We start from the raw sequence: 27,032 nt of genomic DNA, 5'->3' as shown, positions 1-27,032 counted from the left end.
CAATCCAGCACAAAAATAATTCAACCCATCCCCCCTCCCCCAGGTATTGTCAAGCACCAACATCTCCAAGGGCATCCAATGTTGAATAAAATGTAGATGAAAAAACCTAAAAAGGGCCCTTTAGCTTAGATAAGATAAAAAAAAACATTCGAGTTTCTTTTTCATTGCCACATGCTTTTAATTGCGCCACAAAAGCCCAAGGTTTGCAAGCTACTCCTTAATAAAGACATACACGTTACATAATAAAGCTAATAATGTTGCTTCCAAAAGCATGAAATTCATTGACATTTCCAAATATAGAAGCCAATTTATCTCAACTTTCATTTGAAATGACACATTTCTCCATGGTCTTTGACTTCATCATATTTTAACAAACTTGGTTACTTGTAACAGCTACAATTTATGCAATACTTTTATCCAGAAACTCTAGAAACGGTCCAATGACCTCTCTACAATAATAAAAAAACATTTATTGCGTAAATATTTTGCTCCCAAAAAAATACTCTTGCCACAGAAGTTCTGGAAAAAAATGATAGTTTTGTGGAAAATGCTATAAATGGTAATTGCACATTGGTTCATTGCAACAAAAACCCTTGCTTCTATCTTTGTTCTATAGATAGTTGAGCAACAAAATTTACAAATAACTCTAATTTAGGCTTCTACATATTATGATGACTATCTCAACATTCTCATCTATATTCAATATTTAATATAATTTGACCGAAAATAAAAGTGTACCATAATCAACTTACTTAAAATGTAATGATTTGAGATATTTGGAGTAATGAAGGCCCTTTGTAGATCTAGACATCACCATAGGATCATTAAAAAAAACCAGATCTACAACAACCAAAAAAATGTAACGTCCTATCTTGATAAAGATAATCTAGTTGGAACTAATAACAGATTTCTCAAAAATAAATAAAAACTAGCTTGCTATCAACATTGTGATACTATGTAAGAGTGCAAAAAATAACCAAAAACCAAATTACTAAATTTAAAATACCTTTCTATGAAAAGAGAATGTGAATGATTGAATCGCAAGACCTCCGGACATTCTCCTATCCTTTGATAAAGGAAAGCCTCAATTTCGAAGAATGAGTGAAAAACGAAAGAAAAGTCCCTTCATTGCTTTTAAAACAAAATTACATTTATAAATCCACTAAAAATTTAGAACCATAATTAAAAGATAAAAACAAAGCACATAAAGATATTGCTTAAAGCTTCTTATTAGAAATCTAAAGCAAATTAAATAAATTTTTATCTTTATCTTTATTCTTATTCTTATCCTCGCACTTAAGATTAAAATTCATCAGTTTCCACGTATATGTTTTTCTGGGTTACGGGGCTTTAAAATTAGAGTATGATTTCATAAAAAAAATTATGAATTTAATTTTCATATTTTTAAAGATAAAGAAATTTTAAGTTTAAATTCAAGGTGAATAAATACATAGGCCTTTGTTATAAAACAAGGCTTTTTCATAAAAATAAATAAAAAAAATACCCCCCACTTCTGCTCTTCACAGCAAAGATTCCTGCAGTTATTCGAGGAAAAGCATCCCATGCATATTATGCTCCTACTTCTCACTACCGGAAATATACGAGGATGCTTGCGTCTACCATAAGTCAATGCTTGCCTGTACTAACGAGGAAACCATGAGACTGATAGATCCGTGAGATGCACAACCTGAGCTTACAGAGTCGGATGTGCCAGTGAAATCTGTAGGTCTCCCAGCATCCGCATCCATGAGTGCCGGTTGTGTGGGCTGAACGGTAAACTCTGTATTGTTGGTTAACATCGATACAACCTCTGACATTGCCGGCCGCAGCGCGGATGAGCCTTGAGTACAGAGAAGCGCAATTCTGATCACTCTTGACATCTGCTCTATCGGGTACTGCCCTTCCAGTGATGGGTCCACAATATCCAGAACGTGGTCTTGCTGAAATTGATTCCAAGCCTGCACCATAAGCAAAATCATTACTACATTCTTTTGAATTAAGTGATTGTTCATGAGCTGCTTATCATAATCATCAAACCAAAATTTTCTAATAAACTCGATACCCACCCACTTCAAAAGAAGCTGCATAGAGGCATCCAATCTTGCATCAATACACTTTCTCCCACTTACAATCTCTAGAACCACAATTCCATAACTATAAACGTCGGCTTTTTCCGTTAACTGCCCATGGACGGCATACTCAGGGGCAGTGTAACCTCTGCGTCATAACAAATCTCTGTAAGCTAAAATAAATGCCTGGATACAGAAGATCTTCTAAGAATAAGAAAAAATTGAACTACAGAACTTACAATGTTAATAAGTCAATAAACCAATTGCACAACTTACATTGTTCCTCCCACTTTGGTAGAAACATGGGTTTCGCCTTCTGGAAAGAATCTAGCCAATCCAAAATCTGCTATTTTAGCATGAAATTGGTCATCTAAAAGTATATTGGGACATTTGATATCTCTGTGTATAATGCGAACATCGGAATCCTCGTGTAGATATGCAAGTCCTCGTGCTGTGCCCACTATAATCTTCAAACGATTTTCCCAACTCAAAACATTTCGTATCTCTCCCGTGGAGCTCCAATACAACTATTTGAAAACCTCCAAACAAATAATTGAAACAACACACGCTATTTTTAAAAACAACTTGAATCTTGGAAAAAGTATTGATCACAGGAACCTACTGAACAAATGTTTGTCAAGACTGTTATTTGACATGAATTCGTAAACCAGCAAGCGTTCATGCCCTTGCGTGCAACATCCGAGTAAACGAACAAGATTACGGTGACGGACGCTGGTGAGGAGCTTCACTTCTCCCAAAAACTCCGCCGCAGCTTGAGCAGTCTGCCTTCCATTCAGCTTTTTAACCGCGACATCCGTACCATCAGGAAGATTTCCCTGCTTATCGATTAAATCATTAGAATTAATCTGAAAACATCGCTTGCATTTGGACAAAACCATCAAATCCGCTTTTGGTATTATACCTTATAAACTTCACCGAATCCTCCTCTGCCAAGCATATTGTTTCTGTCAAAGTTCCCAGTCGCTGTTCTCATAACTTCATAATCGAAGAGAAATTGATCGAAATTTCTCCTCGCAGCGAGATTCTCATCTACGCGGAAACATGATGAAAATAATTTTGTAACCACTGTCCAATACGACCAAATTAAATAACTCTGAATAATCAGCAGGGAAATAACTCCTTCGATGTCTAACACGTCGATAGAAGCCTATCCAACACATCACCGCAACCAAAGCTATTCCGCCAATGCATCCTAACAGTATAGGTATTAGGTATTAGTTTCGACGGCGGTGTTAAATTAGGCGTTGCTGCGTTTAAAATTAAAGCAAACAAATCAAGATGCGTGTTATATCAGAACGAGAATCAAACAGCAAATAATTGCAGCAAATATATAAGACTCTTACGGGAAGTTTCGTTGTCTGTGAAAAACGAATAAGTTGAATATCGCATAAAACAGCCGGCCTCGAGACCTCGACCTTCACGATTTGGAGAACAGGTGAGTAATTGATTCCTGGCATTTGTCAGGCAGTCTTGGCAGCTACTGTTGATGAGGGTGGGCCAACATTGAGCGAGGCCATATAAGGAGCCATCAATGGAGCCAACAGCATAACCGTTATTTGCGGAAGCGTTGGCAATGAGTTGCCTGCATAACACGGTGGCTCTATGAGAGAAGATCTGTGGATCTGTGTCATTTGTGGAGGGACAGAGAGCGGAAGCCCCATTGTCCACATCCTCACTATAAAAACTGGAATTCTCATAGCGGAGGAAACAACCGTCGAGATGAATCCGACCACCATTAGAACGGGGGCACTTTTCCTTTACTTGAGTCTCCGCTGCCATTACGCATTCTGAGCATTCGTGGGCGGTTAAGTACTTTCGACACACTGCGAGGCCGTACACAGGATCCATTATGCCAAATTTGTTTTGCGTTGAGGTAGCGAAGCCATTAGAGAGATTTGAGCGGAGGTATGTAAAGACAGCATCTTGATTTTCCTGAAACGCTGTGGCGTTAACATACGAATAGGTTTTTGGGTCGCTGCACCCAAAGCCCACCTCTGCAGAGTGGGGATCGTCTGCTGCCACGACAACCACAATCATCATGGCCACCAGAAACAGAAAATGGGCAACTACAGCCATCAGTCCTGCCAACAACCGATCTCTGGAACACGAACTAACTTGAGATTCTTAGAGGAAGTCATCTTGAAAAGCAAATATTCGGGGTTTAGGTAAACTCATGTTCGGGGTAAAGTCATGTTCAATTATTGCAGGGACCACTGGCTTTTTCTTCGGAGAACTGCTTCGGTGAAATCGACGTACAACGCATGTGCACACTTGTTTATTGGCAGTGGACAGAAATATAAGTCGTATTAGTATTTATTAGTAAATGGGTTTATTTATTTTTATTATTATCATTTTAAAAGAATATGCTTTTAAATTAAATTAATTTGGTGTTTAAATTTCAATAAATTTTTAATTAATAAAATATTATTTGGATTATATCATTATATTAATTAATTTTTAATTTTTTAATGCGAAAAGTTTGATGTAATTAATTTGTAAATTTATTTTAATTATGTGTGGTGGTTTGGAAAATGGGCTTGAAATCTTTTTAGATAAACATTTTTGAATCAAAAGTTTTGAGTTCAAATTTTTGGGTGGGTTACTATTTTTGAATCAAAAGATTTTAAGTATTAGTTCAAATTTTTTGACATGATGTTTATTAGGAGATCTTTCCAATACTACAACAATTATATTAATCTTAGCTAGTATGCAAACTTGATGTCCTTTAAATTCATTTATAGTGTTGGCCGCCATGGTATAGAAAGGTGTCATGTCATGAAGTTCACACCTGATGCCCTTAAATTCATCTATAGTGTTGGCCACCATGGTATAGAAAGATGCCATGTCATGAATTTCACCTATAATATTGGGCATCATGGTATCAAAAGATGTAATGCCAATGCCTTGTATTCATGCATTGTATGAGAAGATGCCATGTATGTGTCTATTATTCATTCATGGTATGAGAAGATGTTATGTTCTCTCATGCATATGAGGCTCTAGAAGGTCCAATATAGTAACTCTCATTTAGGGTTGAGGAAGTCAAAAACTTATCCCTAGTTAAATATTAAACAAAGAGAAGGGATTTCATTCTATGTCATTGTATTTGTCCTATAGTTATGAGGTCGACTAAGAGTTAGACATTAAAGAGTAGAACAAAGAAATGATAAGATTTTGTAACAACTTTACATACCACATAGGGTACCTTTTCCTTTATATTTTCATATTCCCAAAATAGAAAAATAGAATTACTAGACTAGGTTTCCTCCCCTAATAGTTTGCCAAGTAAATTTTACATTTATCTGTAGATAGTGTATGAATATTTTTTTTCTTTATAATTTTCACATTTCAAAAATTATATAAATTGATGTAGAAAATAGATAAATATAAAATATAAAACCTGAAGTAATTTGAAGTTCACAATATATATTTTAAATATTTTATCAAATTTATTGTGTGACACTAATGCACTAAAACTTCACAATAGTTTACAAATTAAAATGAAAAATTAATATAATTTTTTTAATATATTAAAAATAATATTTATGATAATTAATAATCTCTTAAATGAAATGTAAGTATAATTCTATCCTTGTTATTTGAATTTAGTTTGGGTGGATTGTTATCCTCTTTACTCAACTTCAAGTCTAGTAACTTAACATGCTTAATCTCTGGAATAAAGTAATTATGAAATTTGAATCTCATGATTTACATCCCATCAGTTAGAGTAACTATGTTACACTCTCAAGTGAATGTATAATAAGATTTAGCCTAGTACCAATAAATTTTCTCTTTCCTAATATCAATAAACCGTTTCTTACCTTTAAACTAGAAAAAAAAAAACTAATATTAATTGAGATTATCTAAGATAAATTAATTTCTTTCCTTTAAAAAAATATGATTTTTTTACTTGAACATTTAAAAAAATATAAATGCATTCGAGAAAAGGAGGTACATCTAATCATATGATTAAATAATTTTTTTAATATCCAAAAATTAAAAATAAATAAATCGGAAGACTCGAGAAAAGGACCACCGATTATTGAATTAATTTAAAGAAAGAAAAAACCAATTGCAGCTGAGTAGAGCAGTAGCATTTTTTTTTTTCAATGAATTAAAATAACACAATTAGCACCAACTCTATACATGTGAGGTACATGTTCTAAACTATATTTATTCCGATGGGCCACACATTATGAAAACATAATTATGTCAACTAATGATCTATAGCAACTACCATCGACTAACCTTTTAATCGACCGTGCTTTGGGAGATAACTATGACGACGTTGAAACACTTTCTCTTTTCGAAAAAATATATTTTATGAAAATATGTTAATATATGTATTTCAATTAGAAATATATACATATATATTTCAAAAAAATTATGGTTAAATAGATTTGATTTGAAATTAAAATAAAATTATATTTATTATTAATAATATTATTTATATTATATATAGATTTTACATTTTTATATATAAAATATTTATTTTTAAATTTATTACAATTATATATACATATATAAAGAGTTACATAAACTGTATTATGGTGCATTCAAGATAATATCTCTGTAAATTATATATGTTAAAAAAATATTGGTTAAGATCGGATAGTTTTGAGTGTCTAGAATTATATCAAGAATTATATTAAGATTAGAGTATTTACAAGTACCCCAAAACTTGTTGAGTGTTTTTTATAAAAGATATGTTCCCTATAGATGTTACAACATGAATTAGAATTAAAAGATTGTTTGAGTTCTAAACTCTTTCAAGAATAAGTAGCATTGTGATGCCACTACATGAATTAGAATTAAAATATTGTTTGAGTTCTAAACTCTTTTTAAGAATAGGTAGCATTGTGTGATTGTGGCATTTTTGAGTTCCATTAAATCATTCGATGACATTTAAAGAATACCCAAATCCTTATAGAGAGTGATAGTGAAATTCCAATGCCCAACAGAGCAAGAATTTTAGAGGGAGGAGTTCTGCAAAATTGTTGGATCCCCTGCCAAACATAATTTTAGATTTTAGAGAGTGTTAAATATAAGATGAGGCCACCTCTAGTGATTCCTTCCGGGAATGAGGCGCAATCAAAGTATAACCAAAGGATTTGATTATTAATTTCTTCTTCTGATATGTTTCATGGGACATGAACAACTTCCTTGAAGGGAAAAAATAGCATAAATCGCTCCAATCTTTGTCGCAATAAGATCAAAAGCATAGGAGAAATCCTCGAAGGTGGATTTTCCAATCTATGTTGCAAAAAGATCATAAGCATAAGAGGAATCCTCGAAGGTGGATTTTCTAATCTATGTCGCAATAAGATCAGAAGCATAAGAGGAATCCTCGAAGGTAGATTTATTCAAAGCAATCTAGATTCCCCAACAAATCAGAAGAGAGATGTTCTCGAGACCCTGATTTCCATGCTTCCATAAGATTGTTCCTAGTCCATTCCAGATTGTAGACCAACAATTGTCTAGCTTTTGATCATACATTTAAAGAGAAGGGGCGCGTGGAAATAAATGGGCTATGGATTCATCATCTCTTTTGGAGAGTATGCACAACCCATGCCTTCATTTTTCATTTTTCTAAAGTGGTCCCAAGTTACACCTTGTTTTGGTAAAACCCAAAGAAATATTATTTTTTTTTTGCTAAAAAACCGACTTCCAGATCATCTTCCACCACCACTCATGTTTTCACTTATCCTGTTACTATTTGATGATTGAATCCAATTTTTGGAGTATACATTCATGAGAGGGAATGGATCACATCCCATCCCTAATTCTGATGCAATATAATTGGACCATAAACTAGGAAATTACCCCTCGAAATTCAGCTGAGCAACACTTACCATCCATGTGACCAAAAAGATGTGTGGTTTGCATCCACTAACTACTTCTGAAATATAATGCCCTAATCAATCAAGCTGGTCACCAAGTTAAGCGGAAGACTAGAAATTCCTGTAAAACCAACCCACGTGTCCAAATCCGCTCTAATTTTTTCACCTTTACGCACTTTCCAGGCGAAGTTGCAACCAATCAGGTTGAAAGACTAGATATCTGCTATATAAATGATAAAAAGAAAATGTAAATATGAAATTATTAAATATTATGGTTATAAATATGAATCATTAATATTTCAATTTATAAAGTAAAGGGAATTTTAATTCATAATTAATATTAATATATTATATATTTCTTACATTTCCATAAATATAAATATATATTTTTAAATATATACTTATTAATTCAATATGAACAAAAAAATTTCATTTAATCCGAATTAATTTTTTTTTTGTAATTTTATTTAAAAAAAAATATACATATAAAAAATTGAATTGAATCTATTTATTATTATAAACTATATCTCCATTACATACATTAAACATTTTCATTGTCCACATTTAGAGCCAACAAGTGTGGCTCATGTTCACAACATGGATAAGTTATATTATTATTATTTAATTTAATGGATCACTACAACACCTCCCCCATTAAGTAGTACAAATTATTATATTAAATGGTACACTTAAAAACTAAAATAATTGGTCTTATTAAATGTCCAATAATAATAACAATAATATATTTTTAATAATTTTAGAAAATTTAGGAAATATTACAATAATCATTAAAAATGATTATATAAACATTTCTGTTTTGTAATTTATATTTCAAATTTATAAGTATAGTCTAACTTATATATGAAATAACTTTTTTCATCATATTTCGGTGAAAAATAATATTTTATCTATAAATTAGACTACACTATCAGAATTACTATACAAATATTTCAGAAATATATATAAATATTGCAAACTATTTTATTTATAAATTAAACTCCATAAAAAATTATTATACAAATATGTAAAAATTATAAGTGACTATTACATCCACATCCATAAATTATGGCATATAATAAATAGAAGATAAAACTACAATAAAATTAAATATTTAAAAAATATTTTTTTAATATTGAAAAAAATATATATTTATTTTCCAAATTTAAACATTAGAAATAATATTAATTTAATTATATTCCAGCGACAAAACGACTATTAAAATCTTTAATTTCAGAGCTACTGATAAATAAATGACAATATTCAACCGTTAGCATTTTTAATAAAGCAATTTAAAAGCCAAATATGCATATTAAAGACATTTTAATATGCCATATTCAGGACCTCCGCCCGGGGCCACGCCACCACGGGCGGCCGGGAGGGCGGAGGGGCGATTCCTGTCTTTAATATGCCATGTCTCTCATACGGTTTTGTCTCTTATCTTTGTTGAACGGCCAAGGAAAATAGGAGTCTGTTCTCCGAAAATCCACCAACCACAACTACAAATTAATTTATAACGTGTACAGAGTCCGCGTAGACTTTCTATCTTGTACCATTCGTCGTCCCACTTTTTGAGGAATTCATTTTGTGGGGTTGTTCCATATAGAAGCCGTTATGTACGGAGGCCACAATTTGGTAGTACAGTAAATTTTTTGTTTGCTAAGAATTTTTTTTTAAATTTATGTAATTTATTTTATAACCAAAAATGTTTTTCTTATTAATCATATTATTATTATTTTATTTATGAACCAATTAATGTGATTTTTTTATTATAATAAAATTAAAATATCACTGTCAAAACTCAAATCTAAATTTCTAAAAAAAAATCACTGGATTTTGTTAAAATCTTATCAAATTTTCATTATTTTTTCAGTGAAATTGTGACTTCCACTTTTATATATAAAAACACTCCTTTATTATATATAATAACAAACTCAATTATTATTGGTTTTAATTAGCTTAGATCATGTTATTAAAAATTAAAAAAATGGAAGTGGAAGAATTGCCCAGGAATTATAACCGATCGAAAAAATTTCTAATTCAAAAAATGGTAAATGGCAATTGAGTGGGATAACCACCTCAACATTCGGACCCATCCATCATCCAATGACCAGTGCTATCTCCGGCAACCTTTGCGTCGACCTCCGTTAGGTCTCCATGTCATGTGATGTGCACCATGTTCATGTTAATGATTATTTTCTTTATTTTTATTTTCATGAAAGGCACGTTGGTTTTGTAAAAAAAGGCCAGGTTGGTTTTGTAAAAAAAATTATGTTCTTGTATGAAGCCGAGGATACGAATGTTGGAATGTGGATCTCACAGAGATTCTTGAGGTGTATGAGTTTTAATAATCTATTGTTGCATATGATTGCATGGCTTTTCTACTTTTGTTGTTGCAGATGATTGCATAGCTTTTTTTCCTTTTGCAGTAATAGGCAGAAACAATCAAAAGAGGACAACCACTAGTAGCAATTGTGCGGGTTCCACAGCAAAATTGTTGAAACTTAGCAATTTGTTTCTAGCGGTGGATCTTTTGCATCTGCAAATTGCTGGAGTAATTTCGATCAGCGATTTGCTTGTCTGGTTTTATATACAGAATTAGTATCCATAGGGCATTTAACCTCTGTGGGATAAATGTCACATCTCTGTCTACTATATAATGAAATTATCATTATCCTATTACAATAATTTTTAAATTATTTATTTATTTTATTTTATTTATTTATTTTTTTTAATTTAAGAATACATTTCCAATGTTCCTTTATAACATTAATACAAACTTACCATAACCCCAAGCATATATTTGATCTGTCATTTCTGGGTTATTAATTACAATTTTTAAATCAAATGAGGGGTATTAATTTTTCTACAGTACCCCAAAACTGTTGATACTCTGTCATTGTCAGTAGTCTGTCTGGTTTATTTATTGGGAAGTCCATCCATACTTGGATGACTCAGCTCGCACTTGAAGCTGAGCTGCCACCCGTCAGTTCAGAATTTAGTTTGCTACTCCGCCATTTGGGTGGCGTGGTAGCCGTATCAGGACACCTCGGGATCAATCCTCGCATCAATGATGGAGGTTGTGAGGCTCCAGATCTACGGTTCTGCTCTGCCCAGGAGATTTTTCATTCGTGTTCGATGGGTTTTGCACCTCATTTGCTCTACCTCCCTTGGCGCTATGCTCTGTTCTTCCGCTTGCAGGTTGCTAGACCCGAAGGTTTCGAATACAAAGCACTTGAATGGTTTCAAGAGCGTTGGAAGGTCCGCTTGTCTGCCATTTTCATACTCCTGCTACAAGTATTAACTCTTTCTTCCTTTGTTTGTTCGCTCTCTGCTGTGACAAACGTATTTTCCTCTTTCTGGTTTTTAGGCTGCTTCTAATAAGTGCTCTTTTCTTTGCAAAAACGGAGGAAATGGTTATGCATCCTGCCACAGTGTTTGAAAGCGGAAAAGCTTACAACCCTGACACGGGACTTCAAAAAAGGGTTCCGAGTATGTTTACAATTTTCCTGTCTGGTAGCTTTTCTCGCTCTAGCTGAGAGGGAAAGGTTCTTTCACTTTACATTAAAATATTTTAGCTTTGTTCCACCGATAGAATCCAGCTTTGGCTTATGCCCTGTTAATATGGTTTAAACGTGGCAGGATTCACCGCTTCTTGCTAGCCAGTGGGGTCTTTTCGTAGCTCATCCTTCCAGTCAATTCGAGGTTTTCTAGTCTAGGGTCTTTTGTTTAAGCTTCGATTCAAGTTGAGTTTACACTCAGGATTTCACCTTCATGAACTATAATTAAGAACAGAGGTTTATTTTTGGTTAATCATAGTTTAAGTTTTCCATACTTTAGCGGATGTATTATCTTGGCCCACGACGGCGATACACGCTCTGTTTTGTTCTTCAGACTCGATAATGTTTATATGGCTTTGGCTAAATGTTCAGTATTACGAGGCTCTATTCTTTGAACTACACAATGCTATATTACTATCTTTTTGCAATATGTTTATCGTGGAAATGTTTCTTGAGTTCTTTAAATCCTTCTGAAAAGTCTACTCGTTCTTACTAGCTTCTCCTTTAACTGTACAACTGATATGGTAATAATGTTTCAGTGCATGGTTCGCTATTATTGTTCTTAATAAATTGACAGCATCGAAATTTACTGAAATGAGTTTTTGCTTGATTCTAATTATTGTCATGTGTAATTATAATTTCTTAGCTATGCCGAGACTTTGGTATTACCAAGGTCAGTCGCAAGCGAAAACTCTGAGTTATATTCATCATCTAAACCCTTGAATTTTTCAAAGGTAGGGTTCAGAGGTTTGAACTCGCCACAAAGGCTCTCCATCCCCTTGTTACATTTGCACCACTGTGCTTACGCGACATTTCCTCTTTATTAATTAGATAATCTCAGGTTTGGTTTCTCCAGATTCCTAATCTCCGTAGGTTCTTACCTACCCAGACACTTGTAAACGAGGTTTACAACAATCTTTGTTGTGGGTTGCTTGTGCATTAGGTACATGCCCTTCAGAGAGGCTAGTCTCTGTCTAGACTTATGCCATTCACTCAGGTCTATTTGCGTAGACCCCTCTGGCATCAGATGGTATCAGGTTGCTTGAACCCATCAGTTTCGGTCTTTATGTCCGGTTTTCCCTTACCTCATGGTACTAAACTGTTGAGCCCATTTATTACTTTCTACGTACTTCCCCACTAAGGCTTTCTCGGTAAGTACTTTCCAGCCCATTCCTAACCGAGAGTTCTCTCTGGGTTTTTATAAACTTGAGTAAATTCTTTTAATTCTATAGTCTACAATCTCAGGTAAATTCTACTTTATAACCTTTAAAATCTACTGTAATTAATTTCTCTGGAGGAATGCAATTTACAACACTCTTATTTCATATGTATTAAATATTAAAATCTATAATTAACATAAACTCAAAGTTTTGTAAATCAAATTTATTAACACAATGCCTCTATATTTTATAACCATCTTGAGGTGTTGGTTCATTCTTTTTGTGTCACGGCGAATGGTTTAATTATATGAATTTGAGAAATGTGCATTTCATGATCATGTTCATCTCGAAATAGTAATGGTGCTTATGGTTGTCGATACATTGTGAAAAGTGCTGAGGTGCAGAGGAATCTTTCTTCCTCTACACTTCACACAATGTATCAACAAATATACACATGATTTGTATATCATCCAATTATATTTACTTACTATTGAATAATGCACACACTTACATTGATAAATAATATTACATATATACATGAAGTGTTGTCTTAAGATGGGGAAACTGTCTTGGACACACAATTAGTTGGTTGAGAGAATATCTCAACCACACACCAATCTAGGAAACAACTAGTTCTAAACAACTCCTAGAGAATAGGGACAAACTCTTTTTCATAAAATGAATCACAACTGAGACAAGTAGGAATTATATGTTCAATTCCGTCCTTTAATGACTACTTGTCTCGATCTCAATCAACAAAGTATAAATGTGGTCCTATTGTTTACATGTATGATCAAAAAATAATATGACGACATCCATATAAAGGAACAACCATCCACTAGAATGCATGGGTGCCCAACTTTTGCAACCACCATTCTACTAGGACACCCTTCGTGTACACCGTTCAGTAAACCATTATCTACAGATTTGTACCTGTACCTTTAAATCCTCCTCTTTCATCATCATTATGGGTTTTCTCGAATTACCCATAACCATGCTTTGGGTTTTATCAGCTTACCCTAAACCATGCCTAGGGTTTTGTCAGCTAACCCTAAACCATGCCTACAGGAATCCCTGTCCATTTCATTCTCACATGTGGTTTCTAGCTTACCAGAAACTGACACTGCAAAGTGGTTTCCTGCTTACCACAACCCTGCACTTCCAAAGTCATTTCTGGCTGACCAAAAACTTGCAATCACACAGTGGTTTTAAGATTATGAAGAACTTCATGGTGGTACAGATGCCTCATCAAGCTTACATCACACACTCCAACTCTTGGAGTTACCATATACATACTTTCCAAATACCACTATAAAATATTAGATTTTCTTACTAATAGATATGAGACTCATATACCAACATTCTCCAGAGTCTTTATTCCACACAAGTTTACCTACGATTTTCCACCATCCAATCTTATCTATTACTCCAATAAATATATGTTATTGCTTTCATGAACTATCTTTGTCTTCATTATTCACCATGGTCATCTTCATTCAATCTACAAGTTTCTCTTTATGATAATTGTTAGAGTGGTCAATTCATATTGAGTTGACCAGACTCAATATGTATCCTGTATGAACTCAAAGAGTTGAAAATTACCTTTTCTTTGATTCTTTCCTTTGATGGTGAATTCTATTTCTTGAAACAACGGGTAATAACCATAAGGAAAGAAGTTTACTAGCTTGATATAGTAACATAAATTGGATTGCAGTAACCCTATTACTCTCACCATTGGAAGCTACTGTATCCAAATTGACCGTCCATTTCTGCCTCAAAATCCTTACTCTACAGATCCTATTTCTCCTCATGAGAACCAATTCCCTGGAGAAACATGCCTTGAAAAGTTCCTTCTTTTTCACGCCATACTTGGAAATGGTAAGCGTAGCTTGATGGCTCTTTCTTTTATCGTATGGCACAGACAACTCCTGGGCCACTTTCTGTCCAACATGAAATTATTGAAATGCCTCGGCAAATTCCCTCATGGGTACAAATCTATATGGTTGATTCTTAAATGCCCAATATTGTTGTTGATCTTTTTTCGAAGTGACTTCCTACAAGAAATCTAACATGTTCTTGCGGTCAAGGCACCTGAAACCCATATATTTAAAGAATTCGATCATATTATCACGGGGGCCCTTATATACAATCTGACCATCAGAAATTCAGGAATATATCGTCAAAGATTTCATATGTTTTCGGCGTTAGTTTCAGCAACGAAATAAAGGTCGTCCCATCCAAGATGTGGACACTATGGCGTAAGCATTTCACAATTTGATATGTTGTTGAGTTGTCCAACCCTGTTGATATCTCATCCATGAATAGAGCCCAGGAAGGACCAACCAGCATCTCAGTTGTAGTTAACGTTTCTTGTGGCCCTGTAATATCCCTTTGTGCATCTCATCTCCAATTATTGTATCCGCACAAATGTCCAACCCTAATATCTTATGTAATTTGTAAAAAGGCTTTTTTAGTGCCCCTCCATAGTGACCGCCTTCATAAAAACATCAATATCTAGATCAAGTATGATTCCAACTTATTTTTCTCTTCTCGAAAGCTCAACCAACATGTCATACTTGGTCCCAACCCCTTGACATCGACTGGAGAAGTACATATTTTCTCGCACAGTAGGGTCTTCAACAACGCATCACAGTCGACTTTGCAACACCAAAATTGTGAGCTGCTTAAAGCGAAACTACCAATAGATCAGCTACAAGCTTCACGGGTCCAACACCACACCACATGTCCTCCTTAGGCACTCAAGCACGTTTGACGTTCCTTGGCCACGTTTTGAAATTCACTAGGACAAAAAATTCAAAATAGAGGGGTGACTCAATGATTTAGGAGATCCCTTCTAGTGGATCCTTGCCTCTCCGTCAACAGATCTAATATGAAAGTGGTAGCTTTAATATTGCACCAAATGACTGAGATATTTCAAAGTCCTCCGATGTCATCTTTAACATTCCAATCCAATCCACATTTAAATTAAAACTAGCAGAGTATCTAAAATAGATTCCAAACCTGCTCAAGAATCTAGAACAAAAGGAATTTGTGGGACGTCTTCTGGAATGATCGATCTCGTGGAGACAATTCACTCCACACTACAATTCTCAACATGGCACTTTGTCCAACCTAACAACAGTCCTTCGTTGCCAATTGAAGCTTCAAATTTCTGGGCAACAATGATCACTTGGCTATACGCAACATATGAAGAGGCTTCACACCTTTTCCAAGCTATATAACCACAATTTCCTCTTCCAGTGCACAATTCACATTCCACCGGTGACATAACACAGTGTTAGCTCCACGCCATGCTCTTCCATGTTGGGCAGATAGTCCACTGGCTCAAATGGCTTATTTCAGATGGTCGTCACCTCTCAGCTCACGTGCCCCTACGCTCACACTGAGGAATCCTCACATCAACCCACATCCCCAACAATCCACCAAACTTTAACAAATACCTTTATTCTGCACAGAATTTACTTAGGCCCTCCCATGAGGGAGTGAGGCTGGGAGTGAGGCGTAGACCTGCTATGATATGAACTTAAAATTGAATAATGCACACACTTACATTGATCAAATAATATAAACTATATACATGAAGTTTTGTCTCAAGATAGGGAAACTATCTTGGACACGTAATCAGTTGGTTGAAAGAATATCTCAACCACACACCAATCGAAGAAACAACTAGATCTAAACAACAACTACAGAACATAAACAAACTCCTTTACATAGAATGAATCACAACTGAGACAAGTAGGAATTATACTTTCAAGTTATTTATGGATGAACATAAATCCAAAATTGTTCAAATTGAGACAAAAAAAATGTGACTTTTTATTTAATTAATCAAATTCCAACTATATTAAATATCCAAATTTATAATTAACATAAACTTACTATTTTCATATATATTAAATATCCAAATATATAATTAACATAATCTCAATTTTGTATAGATCAAATTTATTAAAACAATGCCTCTCTGCTTTATAATAAAATAATCAAATTCTCACTATATCAAATATCCAAACTTATAATTAACATAAACTTACTAGTTTCATATTTATTAAATATTCAAATTTATAATTAACATAAGTTCAAAGTGATGTAAATCAAATTTATTAAAATAAAGTTTTTCCATTTTATATTGAATAATCAAGTTCTAACTATATTAAGTATCCAAATTTATAATTAACATAGACTCAAATTTTGGAAATAAACTTTATTCGAATTATATACTTAAATAAAACAATATTTAATATGGATTTATTGGTGATCTTCATAATGCTGGTACATTGTGGGGAGAAGTTTTATTTCAGACACTGTTATGAAACCAGCTCAAGAAAAGATAGAAAAGATAGATCAACGCCTTAGAATTTAGCCTCTTCGAGGGGGCAACCTCCTTTACATTACATAAATGAACAATTCTCGGATGATAGAAATGAAAAGACCTCCTTTCTATATATAGGAGTCCAAGGGGTTATAACATAATCAGAGCCGACATAACAATAATAAGGTAAGGGCACAATAATAACAATAGTGGGCTTCTATGGGGCACAATAGTAACAATATGGGCACTACATGGGTACATCAATATAATAAGTGGGTTGTACTTATAACAATAAGGGGTTACACTAGTAGTATAGGGGCTTAACATGCCCCTCTCCTTCAAAAAGCGTTGTCCTCAACACTTGAGTAGTTCTTGATGCTTCTGTATAAAATTCTTGTCCTCCCATGTGGAATCTTCAGCGGGTAAGTTCTTCCACTTGATGAGATACTCTGAAATTGATCGATTTCATAGCTGTCGGGTTCTTGTTTCTGTGACTGCTCAAGGTTCCAATATGATTTTTCCTTCCTCTTCAATTTCTGGCAATATTTTTTGAATTGGGATCTTTTGCAACTTTTGAATAAGTGGCCATACTTCTTCGTCCTTCTTCTATTCATCCCTTGCTTTATTTATCCAATCTGGTTGGATAATAGAAATAACACAAAACAATTCTTTCACATCCTCATCTTTGAAGAGTCTTCCCATTCGGTAAGGTCGCCATTTTTTAAGTGCATGTAGTATTGCCAACATTTCCTTCTCATAAATAGCTTGCTTGAGATGTAGCAATAAAAATACCCAATCACCTACATCAAAACATTTTTCACTACGATGTTGATCTACTTGTTGTTTCGTTTGATTTTGCACCGAAGTGGCGTTATCCTTTAAAATTTGGAGAACTTGTTGTTGATGTTCAATGTGATCTTTTATTGCTTGAACCTTTTTCTTCTTGATATGTCCTTCTATCTCTAGAGTTTGAGGAGTGGTAATTTCTTCCAATCCTTTACAAGATATGGTCAGATTCATTTCTTGATGCTTGATGTGATCTTTCACTTCTTGAACATTTTTCTTCTTGATATGTCCTTCTATCTTGATAGTTTGAGGAGTGGTATTTTCGAACAATGAATTACAAGATATGGTTGGCTTCATTTCTTCTTTATCGATGTGATCTTTCACTTCTTTCACCTTTTTCTTCTTGATATGTCCTTCTATCTTGAGAGTTTGAGGAGTGGTAATTCTTGCCAATGCTTTATAATATATGGTCTGATTCATTTCTTCTTTCTCTGGGGTGTGGTCCTGGCGTATATCTTCTTCGTTTGATGTTTCTTGATCCTTTTCTTCCTCCTCTTCATATTCTATGTAAAATAATTTCTTCTCAACACACTTATGACCTTTAGTGCATTTGCTATCACAATTGTAACAAAGCCCTTTTTCTCTTTTTCTTCCAATTGTTGTGGTGTAATCCTTGTAGGTTGTGGAAGGCTAGGAGGAACAACACTTCCATCTTTATAGTTGTGAGGGGTATTCTTCCTAGTTTCCATAATTTTTCTTTCCAATATGTCACAAATCCCTTTTACTCTTTCCAATTGTTGTGGTGTTGCTCTAAAGAAGGTGTTGCTCTTTGTATCCTCATAATGTGCTATCATTTCCTCCGTGAAAACTGACCATGTAACAAGTTGTTTACGAGAACAAAGCCCTTCATACCATAAAAATTGAGCTGGTTCTAAATATGAAGATGCAATACATACCTTTTGTAATAGTGGTACACCATGTAGATCAAAATATTGCTCCATCTGAAGTATCCAATTTACCTAATCCTTGCCATCAAACTTCCTCATCTTGTTTTTTCTTGATTTTAGGAGCTCGATCTTGAAATGACTCTAACTCTGTACTTTCAAATCTTTAAGTTTTGAATTGTGACCTGTAGTAGCCCTCTATGTCCTCTTACCAATGCCACAAGTCTGACCCAAATTGGATTCTCCAAGGAAGAGTTATGCAAAAACTCCCACAGTGACTTGATTATAGACTATTTCAGTAGAGTGAACTTGTACGACGTGCCACGAGTCACTGTTTCGACCTTTGGATCTGAAAAATGCATACAGGAAACTACAGTCCATCCTCTTTCTATACCTTCTTACGAAATTTCAATCCAATCCCCAGAGAGAATGTTATGATGATTTTCCCCAGGTCACCTGTTTTGAATGTAATTCAGGAGTCTGCAAAAAGACCAACTTCCTCAGATCATATCTCCGCAAATATCGTGCAAACAGCTCTGAAATTCAGACCCAAGGTTCAGCGCGATTTCTTCGCAAATGGGATTTTTTTGCGACTTCAAAACGTCACAGAAAAAAGTTATAGCGAAAATTCCACGATGACCTGTTTGGAGCAACGAAACCCTAGAATCCAAAGCTCTGATACCGAATGTTATGAAACTAGCTCAAGAAAAGATAGAAAAGATAGATCAATGCCTTAGAATTTAGCCTCTTCGAGGGGGCAACCTCCTTTACATTACATAAATGAACAATTCTCGGATGATACAAATGAAAACACCTCCTTTCTATATAGGAGTCCAAGGGGTTATAACATAATCAGAGCCGACATAACAATAATAAGGTAAGGGCACAATAATAACAATAGTGGGCTTCTATGGGGCACAATAGTAACAATATGGGCACTACATGGGTACATCAATATAATAAGTGGGCTGTACTTATAACAATAAGGGGTTACACTAGTAGTATAGGGGCCTAACAGACACCTCCACACTTTCCACATTCTATCAACAACTATATGCATGAATTTCATAATAACCAACAATATTTATGGATGACAATAAATCCAAAATTGTTAAAATACAAGCAAAATATAACTCCTCTTTCAATTACTAAAATTCCAAATATAATTATCCGAATTTGTAATTAACATAAACTTAGTAATTTGAAATATCTTAATTATCGAAATATATAATAAAAATAAACTCAATATTTATTTATTTATTTATTTTTATTTTTATTTATTAAAACATCTCTACTTTATATTCAATAATCAAACTCCAACTAGATTAAATATTCAAATTTATAATTAACATAAATTTACTAATTTCATATATATAAAATATGCAAATTTATAATTAACATAGATTCAAAGCTATGTAAATCAAATTTATTAAAATAATGGCTATGTGCTTCATATTCTAATAATCAAATTCCAACTCTATTAAATATCCAAATTTATAATTAACATAAACTTACTAATTTTATATATATTATATCTACAAATTTTTAATTAACATAAACTCAAAGTTTTGTAAATGAAATTTATTAAAACAATGTCTTTGTTCTTTATATACACGTGAGGTCTTGGTTCATGGTTTATATGTCAAGGTGCAAGGTTTAATTGTATGAATTTATAGATGTGCATTTCATGATTTACGCTTATTGATAAAATATAGTTGGATGTTGTAGCAATCATGTGTATAGTTGTTGAGTGGATGTGGGAAGGAAGCTTTCTTGCTTTCTTCCTCTATACCTCTCCACTCTCTGCACAATATATTAACAACTATACCCATGAATTCTACAACATCCAACTATTTATTCCAACTATTTATTGATGAACATAAATCCAAAGTTTCTCAAATTGGGAGGCTAACAAAATGTAACTTCTTATTCAATTTAGCAAATTCCAATCATATTAAATATACGAATTTATAATTAGCATAAACTTATTAATTTCATGTATATTACGTATGGGAGAGGGCGGGAGGGACAGGAGGAGGGTGGGGTTGATACACTCAAGGAAAACAATGCTCGCATAAATATATGTTTTCTTTTGTTAATTTCCATAACTTTGATATGTTGTGCCAACTTTCCTCCTCACTTCACAATGTATCAACAAATATACACATGCTTTCTATAGCATCCCAACTATATTTATGGATGAACATAAATCCAAAATTGTTCAAATTCTATGAAAAGCAAGATGTAACTTCTTATTCCATTAAACAAAATCCAACTATATTAAATATCCAAATTTATAATTAACATACACTTACTGATTACATATATGTTAAATATCCAAATCTATAATTAAGATAGACTCAAAGTTTTCTAAATCAAATTTATTAAAACAATACACTTAAAGAAAAGATTGCTCACATAAATTTAAGTTTCATTGTTAATATCCATAAGGTTGATATATTTTGTGAAGTGCAGAGGAATCTTTCTTACCTCACACCTCTGAACAATGTATAAACAACTATGCACCTAATTTCTATAGCATCCAACTATATTTATGGATTAACATAATTAAAATAAAATTCAAAGAGACAAGTAAATGTAGCTTCTTGCTCAAGTTGTTTCTTGTGTAGCATATGACAAAGGCTGATGTAGTTGTTGTATTTATGTTTTTGTAATTGCTAGCAACCCTATTTTAGCAAAGGTGAATGGATTTGAATGTTAGTATATGTATGCCATGCATATATGCCATTGAGATGTGGTTGAGAGTATGAAGCCATGTCTATTTGTGACATGTATCTATATTGATGTAAATCCATGTAAAACTCAACAGAGATCCTTGTGTTTAATATTGGGTTAGAGTATTGAGGTGTCTTTAGAGTTGTATATGTTGTTGTCCATGATATGCTGAGAGTGTGTTGATACTGCTCGTAACGTTTTCACATTGATTCTATTGTTCAAAACTTGATGTGACTGGTTAAAAAATTTATATGTGAAGTTAGAGTTTGTTGGTTAATTTTTTCAGAGAGATATATTGTTGGGAGAGTTTTGCTGCTTTAACGATATTGGAGAAAGTTTTTTTGGGTTGATGAGGTAGGGTTTGTCGAATATTTTGTATTGCATAAAATATTATTTTGAGGAGCGAGATATATGTGGATCTAGTAGGAAAATAGATGAAATGTGGCCTATAGATAATGGAACATAGAATAGTGGGCTCAGTCTCAAAATGTATGAGAGGTGGTCCCCAAGGGTTTGAAGGTTGGGGCGTTCAATGTGGCAAGTATTGGTTTTATCATGGAGTGGTGGCTTCCATTGGTTGGTGGCCTTAGAAACTATTGGAGGTAAGGGCATGCAATAGGTTCGGGCCTGCATATTTTTGGAAGTGATGGATTTTTTCAGGTAGTGGATTGGAGTAAGTGAGTTCTAACGTGCATCACAAGTAGGTGTGAACACTAGTGGTGTCCAGTGAATGATGTAATAAGAACATTTTAATAATAAGAAGAAAGAGAAAAAGTGAATGGTATTTTTTTCTCCTGAAATGGTTTCCACCTAATATCTCGTGTTAATATGCTTGGTTACATCTTGATTTATGTCATATGTGTTTCACAAGAGTATTGTTTCTCTCATCGTTTATGTGTTCTTGTATTACTTGTTTCTCATACAATTTACATTGCATAAGTTATTTGTTGTATATTGTGTTGTTAATCATTAATTGGTCAGATTAAAGAAAGAAAAGGCAATAAGTATTAATAGATGATCAATCCAGCACAAAAATAATTCAACCCATCCCCCCTCCCCCAGGTATTGTCAAGCACCAGCATCTCCAAGGGCATCCAATGTTGAATAAAACGTAGATGAAAAAAACCTAAAAAGGACCTGTTAGCTTAGATAAGATCAAAAAAATCATTCAAGTTTTCTTTTTCATTGCCACATGCTTTTAATTGCGCCACAAAAGCCCAAGGTTTGCAAGCTACTCCTTAATAAAGACATACACGTTACATAATAAAGCTAATAATGTTGCTTCCAAAAGCATGAAATTCATTGACATTTCCAAATATAGAAGCCAATTTATCTCAACTTTCTTTTGAAATGACACATTTCTCCATGGTCTTTGACTTCATCATATTTTAACAAACTTGGTTACTTGTAACAACTACAATTTATGCAACTCTAAAAACGGTCCAATGACCTCTATACAATAATAAGAAAGCATTTATTGCATAAATATTTTGCTCCCAAAAAAATACTCTTGCCACAAAAGTTTGGGAAAAAAAATGATAGTTTTGTGGAAAATGCTATAAATGGTAATTGCACATTGGTTCATTGCAACAAAAACCCTTGCTTCTATCTTTGTTCTATAGATAGTTGAGCAACAAAATTTACAAATAACTCTAATTTAGGCTTCTACATAAAAATTATGATGACTATCTCAACATTCTCATCTACATTCAATATTTAATATAATTTGACCAAAAATAAAAATATACCATGATCAACTTACCTAAAATGTAATGATTATATAATTTGACCAAAAATAAAAATATACCATGATCAACTTACCTAAAATGTAATGATTTGAGATATGTGGAGTAATAAAGGCCCTTTTGTAGATTAGACATCACCATAGGATCATTAAAAAAAAACAAATCTACAACAACCAAAAAATGTGACGTTCTATCTTGATAAAGATAATCTAATTGGAACTAATAACAGATTTCTCAAAAATAAATAAAAACTAGCTTACTATCAACATTGTGATACCATGTAAGAGTGCAAAAAATAACCAAAAACCAAATTACTAAACTTAAAATACCTTTCTATGACAAGAGAATGTGAATGATTGAATCGCAAGACCTCCGGACATTCTCCTATCCTGTGATAAAGGAAAGCCTCAATTTCGAAGAATGATCGAAAAACGAAAGAAAAGTCCCTTCATTGCTTTTAAAACAAAATTACATTTATAAATCCAATAAAAATTTAGAACCATAATTAAAAGATAAAAACAAGCACATAAAGATATTGCTTAAAGCTTCCAATAAAAATTTAGAACCATAATTAAAAGATAAAAACAAGCACATAAAGATATTGCTTAAAGCTTCTTATTAGAAATCTAAAGCAAATTAAATAAATTTTTATCTTTATCTTTATTCTTATTCTTATCCTCGCACTTAAGATTAAAATTCATCAGTTTCCACGTATATGTTTTTCTGGGTTACGGGGCTTTAAAATTAGAGTATGATTTCATAAAAAAAAATAGTGAATTTAATTTTCATATTTTTAAAGATAAAGAAATTTGAAGTGTAAATTCAAGGTGAATAAATACATTGGCCTCTGTTATAAAACAAGGTTTTTCATAAAAAAAAAATATAAAAAAATACCCCCCAATTCTGCTCTTCACAGCAAAGATTCCTGCAGTGATTCGAGGAAAAGCATCCCGTGCATATTATGCTCCTACTTCCCACTACCGGAAATATACGAGGATGCTTGCGTCTACCATAAGTCAATGCTTGCCTGTACTAACGAGGAAACCATGACACTGTGATAGATCCGTGAGATGCACAACCTGAGCTTACAGAGTCGGATGTGCCAGTGAAATCTGTAGGTCTCCCAGCATCCGCATCCATGAGTGCCGGTTGTGTGGGCTGAACGGTAAACTCTGTATTGTTGGTTAACATCGATACAACCTCTGACATTGCCGGCCGCAGAGCGGATGAGCCTTGAGTACAGAGAAGCGCAATTCTGATCACTCTTGACATCTGCTCTATCGGGTACTGCCCTTCCAGTGATGGGTCCACAATATCCAGAACGTGGTCTTGCTGAAATTGATTCCAAGCCTGCATCATAAGCAAAATCAAACCAAACTTTTCTAATAAACTCGATACCCACCTACTTCATAGAGGCATCCAATCTTGCATCAATACACTTTCTCCCACTTACAATCTCTAGAACCACAATTCCATAACTATAAACGTCGGCTTTTTCCGTTAACTGCCCATGGACGGCATACTCAGGGGCAGTGTAACCTCTGCGTCATAACAAATCTCTGTAAGCTAAAATAAATGCCTGGATACAGAAGATCTTCTAAGAATAAGAAAAAATTGAACTACAGAACTTACAATGTTAATAAGTTAATAAACCAATTCCACAACTTACATTGTTCCTCCCACTTTGGTAGAAACAAGGGTTTCGCCTTCTGGAAAGAATCTAGCCAATCCAAAATCTGCTATTTTAGCATGAAATTGGTCATCTAAAAGTATATTGGGACATTTGATATCTCTGTGTACAATGCGAACATCGGAATCCTCGTGTAGATATGCAAGTCCTCGTGCTGTGCCCACTATAATCTTCAAACGATTTTCCCAACTCAAAACATTTCGTATCTCTCCTGTGGAGCTCCAATACAAGTATTTGAAAACCTCCAAACAAATAATTGAACAACTTGAATCTTGGAAAAAGTAGTGATCACAGGAACCTACTGAACAAATGTTTGTCAAGACTGTTATTTGACATGAATTCGTAAACCAGCAAAGCGTTCATGCCCTTGCGTACAACATCCGAGTAAACGAACAAGATTACGGTGACGGACGCTGGTGAGGAGCTTCACTTCTCCCAAAAACTCCGCCGCAGCTTGAGCAGTCTGCCTTCCATTCAGCTTCTTAACCGCGACATCCGTACCATCAGGAAGATTTCCCTGCTTATCGATTAAATCATTAGAATTAATTTGAAAACATCGCTTGCATTTGGACAAAACCATCAAATCCGCTTTTGGTATTATACCTTATAAACTTCACCGAATCCTCCTCTGCCGAGCATATTGTTTCTGTCAAAGTTCCCAGTTGCTGTTCTCATAACTTCGTAATCGAAGAGAAATTGATCGAAATTTCTCCTCGCAGCGAGATTCTCATCTACGCGGAAACATGATGAAAATAATTTTGTAACCACTGTCCAATACGATCAAATTAAATAACTCTTAATAATTAGCAGGGAAATAACTCTGAGGTATAATAACCTGTCTTGTCATTGCTCCTTCGATGTCTAACACGTCGATAGAAGCCTATCCAACACATCACCGCAACCAAAGCTATTCCGCCAATGCATCCTAACAGTATAGGTATTAATTTCGATGACGATTTCCCCGACGGCGGTGTTAAATTAGGCGTTGCTGCGTTTAAAATTAAAGCAAACAAATCAAGATGCGTGGTATATCAGAACGGGAATCAAACAGCAAATAATTGCAGCAAATATATAAGACTCTTACGGGAAGTTTCGTTGTCTGTGAAAAATGAATAAGTTGAATATCGCATAAAACAGCCGGCCTCGAGACCTCGACCTTCACGATTTGGAGGACAGGTGAGTAATTTATTCCCGGCATTTGTCAGGCATTCTTGGCAGCTACTGTTGATGAGGGTGGGCCAACATTGAGCGAGGCCATATAAGGAGCCATCAATGGAGCCAACAGCATAACCGTTATTTGCGGAAGCGTTGGCATGAGTTGCCTGCATAACACGGTGGCTCTATGAGAGAGGATCTGTGGATCTGTGTCATTTGTAGAGGGACAGAGAGCGGAAGCCCCATTGTCCACATCCTCACTATAAAAACTGGAATTCTCATAGCGGAGGAAACAACCGTCGAGATGAATCCGACCACCATTAGAACGGGGGCACTTTTCCTTTACTTGAGTCTCCGCTGCCATTACGCATTCTGAGCATTCGTGGGCGGTTAAGTACTTTCGACACACTGCGAGGCCGTACACAGGATCCATTATGCCAAATTTGTTTTGCGTTGAGGTAGCGAAGCCATTAGAGAGATTTGAGCGGAGGTATGTAAAGACAGCATCTTGATTTTCCTGAAACGCTGTGGCGTTAACATACGAATAGGTTTTTGGGTCGCTGCACCCAAAGCCCACCTCTGCAGACTGGGGATCGTCTGCTGCCACGACAACCACAATCATCATGGCCACCAGAAACGGAAAATGGGCAACTACAGCCATCAGTCCTGCCAACAACCGATCTCTGGAACACGAACTAACTTGAGATCCTTAGAGGAAGTCATGTTGAAAAGCAAATATTCGGGGTTTAGGTAAACTCATGTTCGGGGTAAACTCATGTTCAATTATTGCAGGGACCACTGGCTTTTTCTTCCGAGAACTGCGTCGGTGAAATCGACGTACAACGCATGTGCACACTTGTTTATTGGCAGTGGACAGAAATATAAGTCGTATTAGTATTTATTAGTAAATGGGTTTATTTATTTTTATTATTATCATTTTAAAAGAATATGCTTTTAAATTAAATTAATTTTAAATTACTGTTAATTTGAAAA

The 27,032-nt window shown here is 34.3% G+C and overlaps 1 protein-coding gene and 1 pseudogene across 1 annotated transcript; both read right to left on the bottom strand.

The window, feature by feature from the left end:
• Positions 1 to 1,616: 1,616 nt before the first annotated feature.
• LOC149183088 (cysteine-rich receptor-like protein kinase 2) lies at positions 1,617 to 4,166 on the bottom strand. The gene is made up of 7 exons (XM_089414823.1): positions 3,434 to 4,166; positions 3,254 to 3,337; positions 2,992 to 3,155; positions 2,692 to 2,905; positions 2,346 to 2,574; positions 2,067 to 2,217; positions 1,617 to 1,958 (listed from the first exon to the last, which is right to left on the bottom strand). The coding sequence occupies exons 1-7, from the start codon at positions 4,164 to 4,166 to the stop codon at positions 1,617 to 1,619; spliced, it is 1,917 nt and encodes a 638-aa protein (XP_089270949.1).
• A 20,060-nt stretch (positions 4,167 to 24,226) lies between these two features.
• On the bottom strand, positions 24,227 to 26,700 carry LOC149183087 (cysteine-rich receptor-like protein kinase 2; annotated as a pseudogene).
• Between the last annotated feature and the right edge of the window lie 332 nt (positions 26,701 to 27,032).

Source organism: Pinus tabuliformis, chromosome 3_2 (genome assembly GCF_031772625.1).
Source record: "Pinus tabuliformis cultivar Carrire ecotype Pingquan chromosome 3_2, CPIR1, whole genome shotgun sequence".
NCBI classification, from domain to species: Eukaryota; Viridiplantae; Streptophyta; class Pinopsida; order Pinales; family Pinaceae; genus Pinus; species Pinus tabuliformis.
This window is presented reverse-complemented; position numbering and strand designations above follow the sequence as displayed.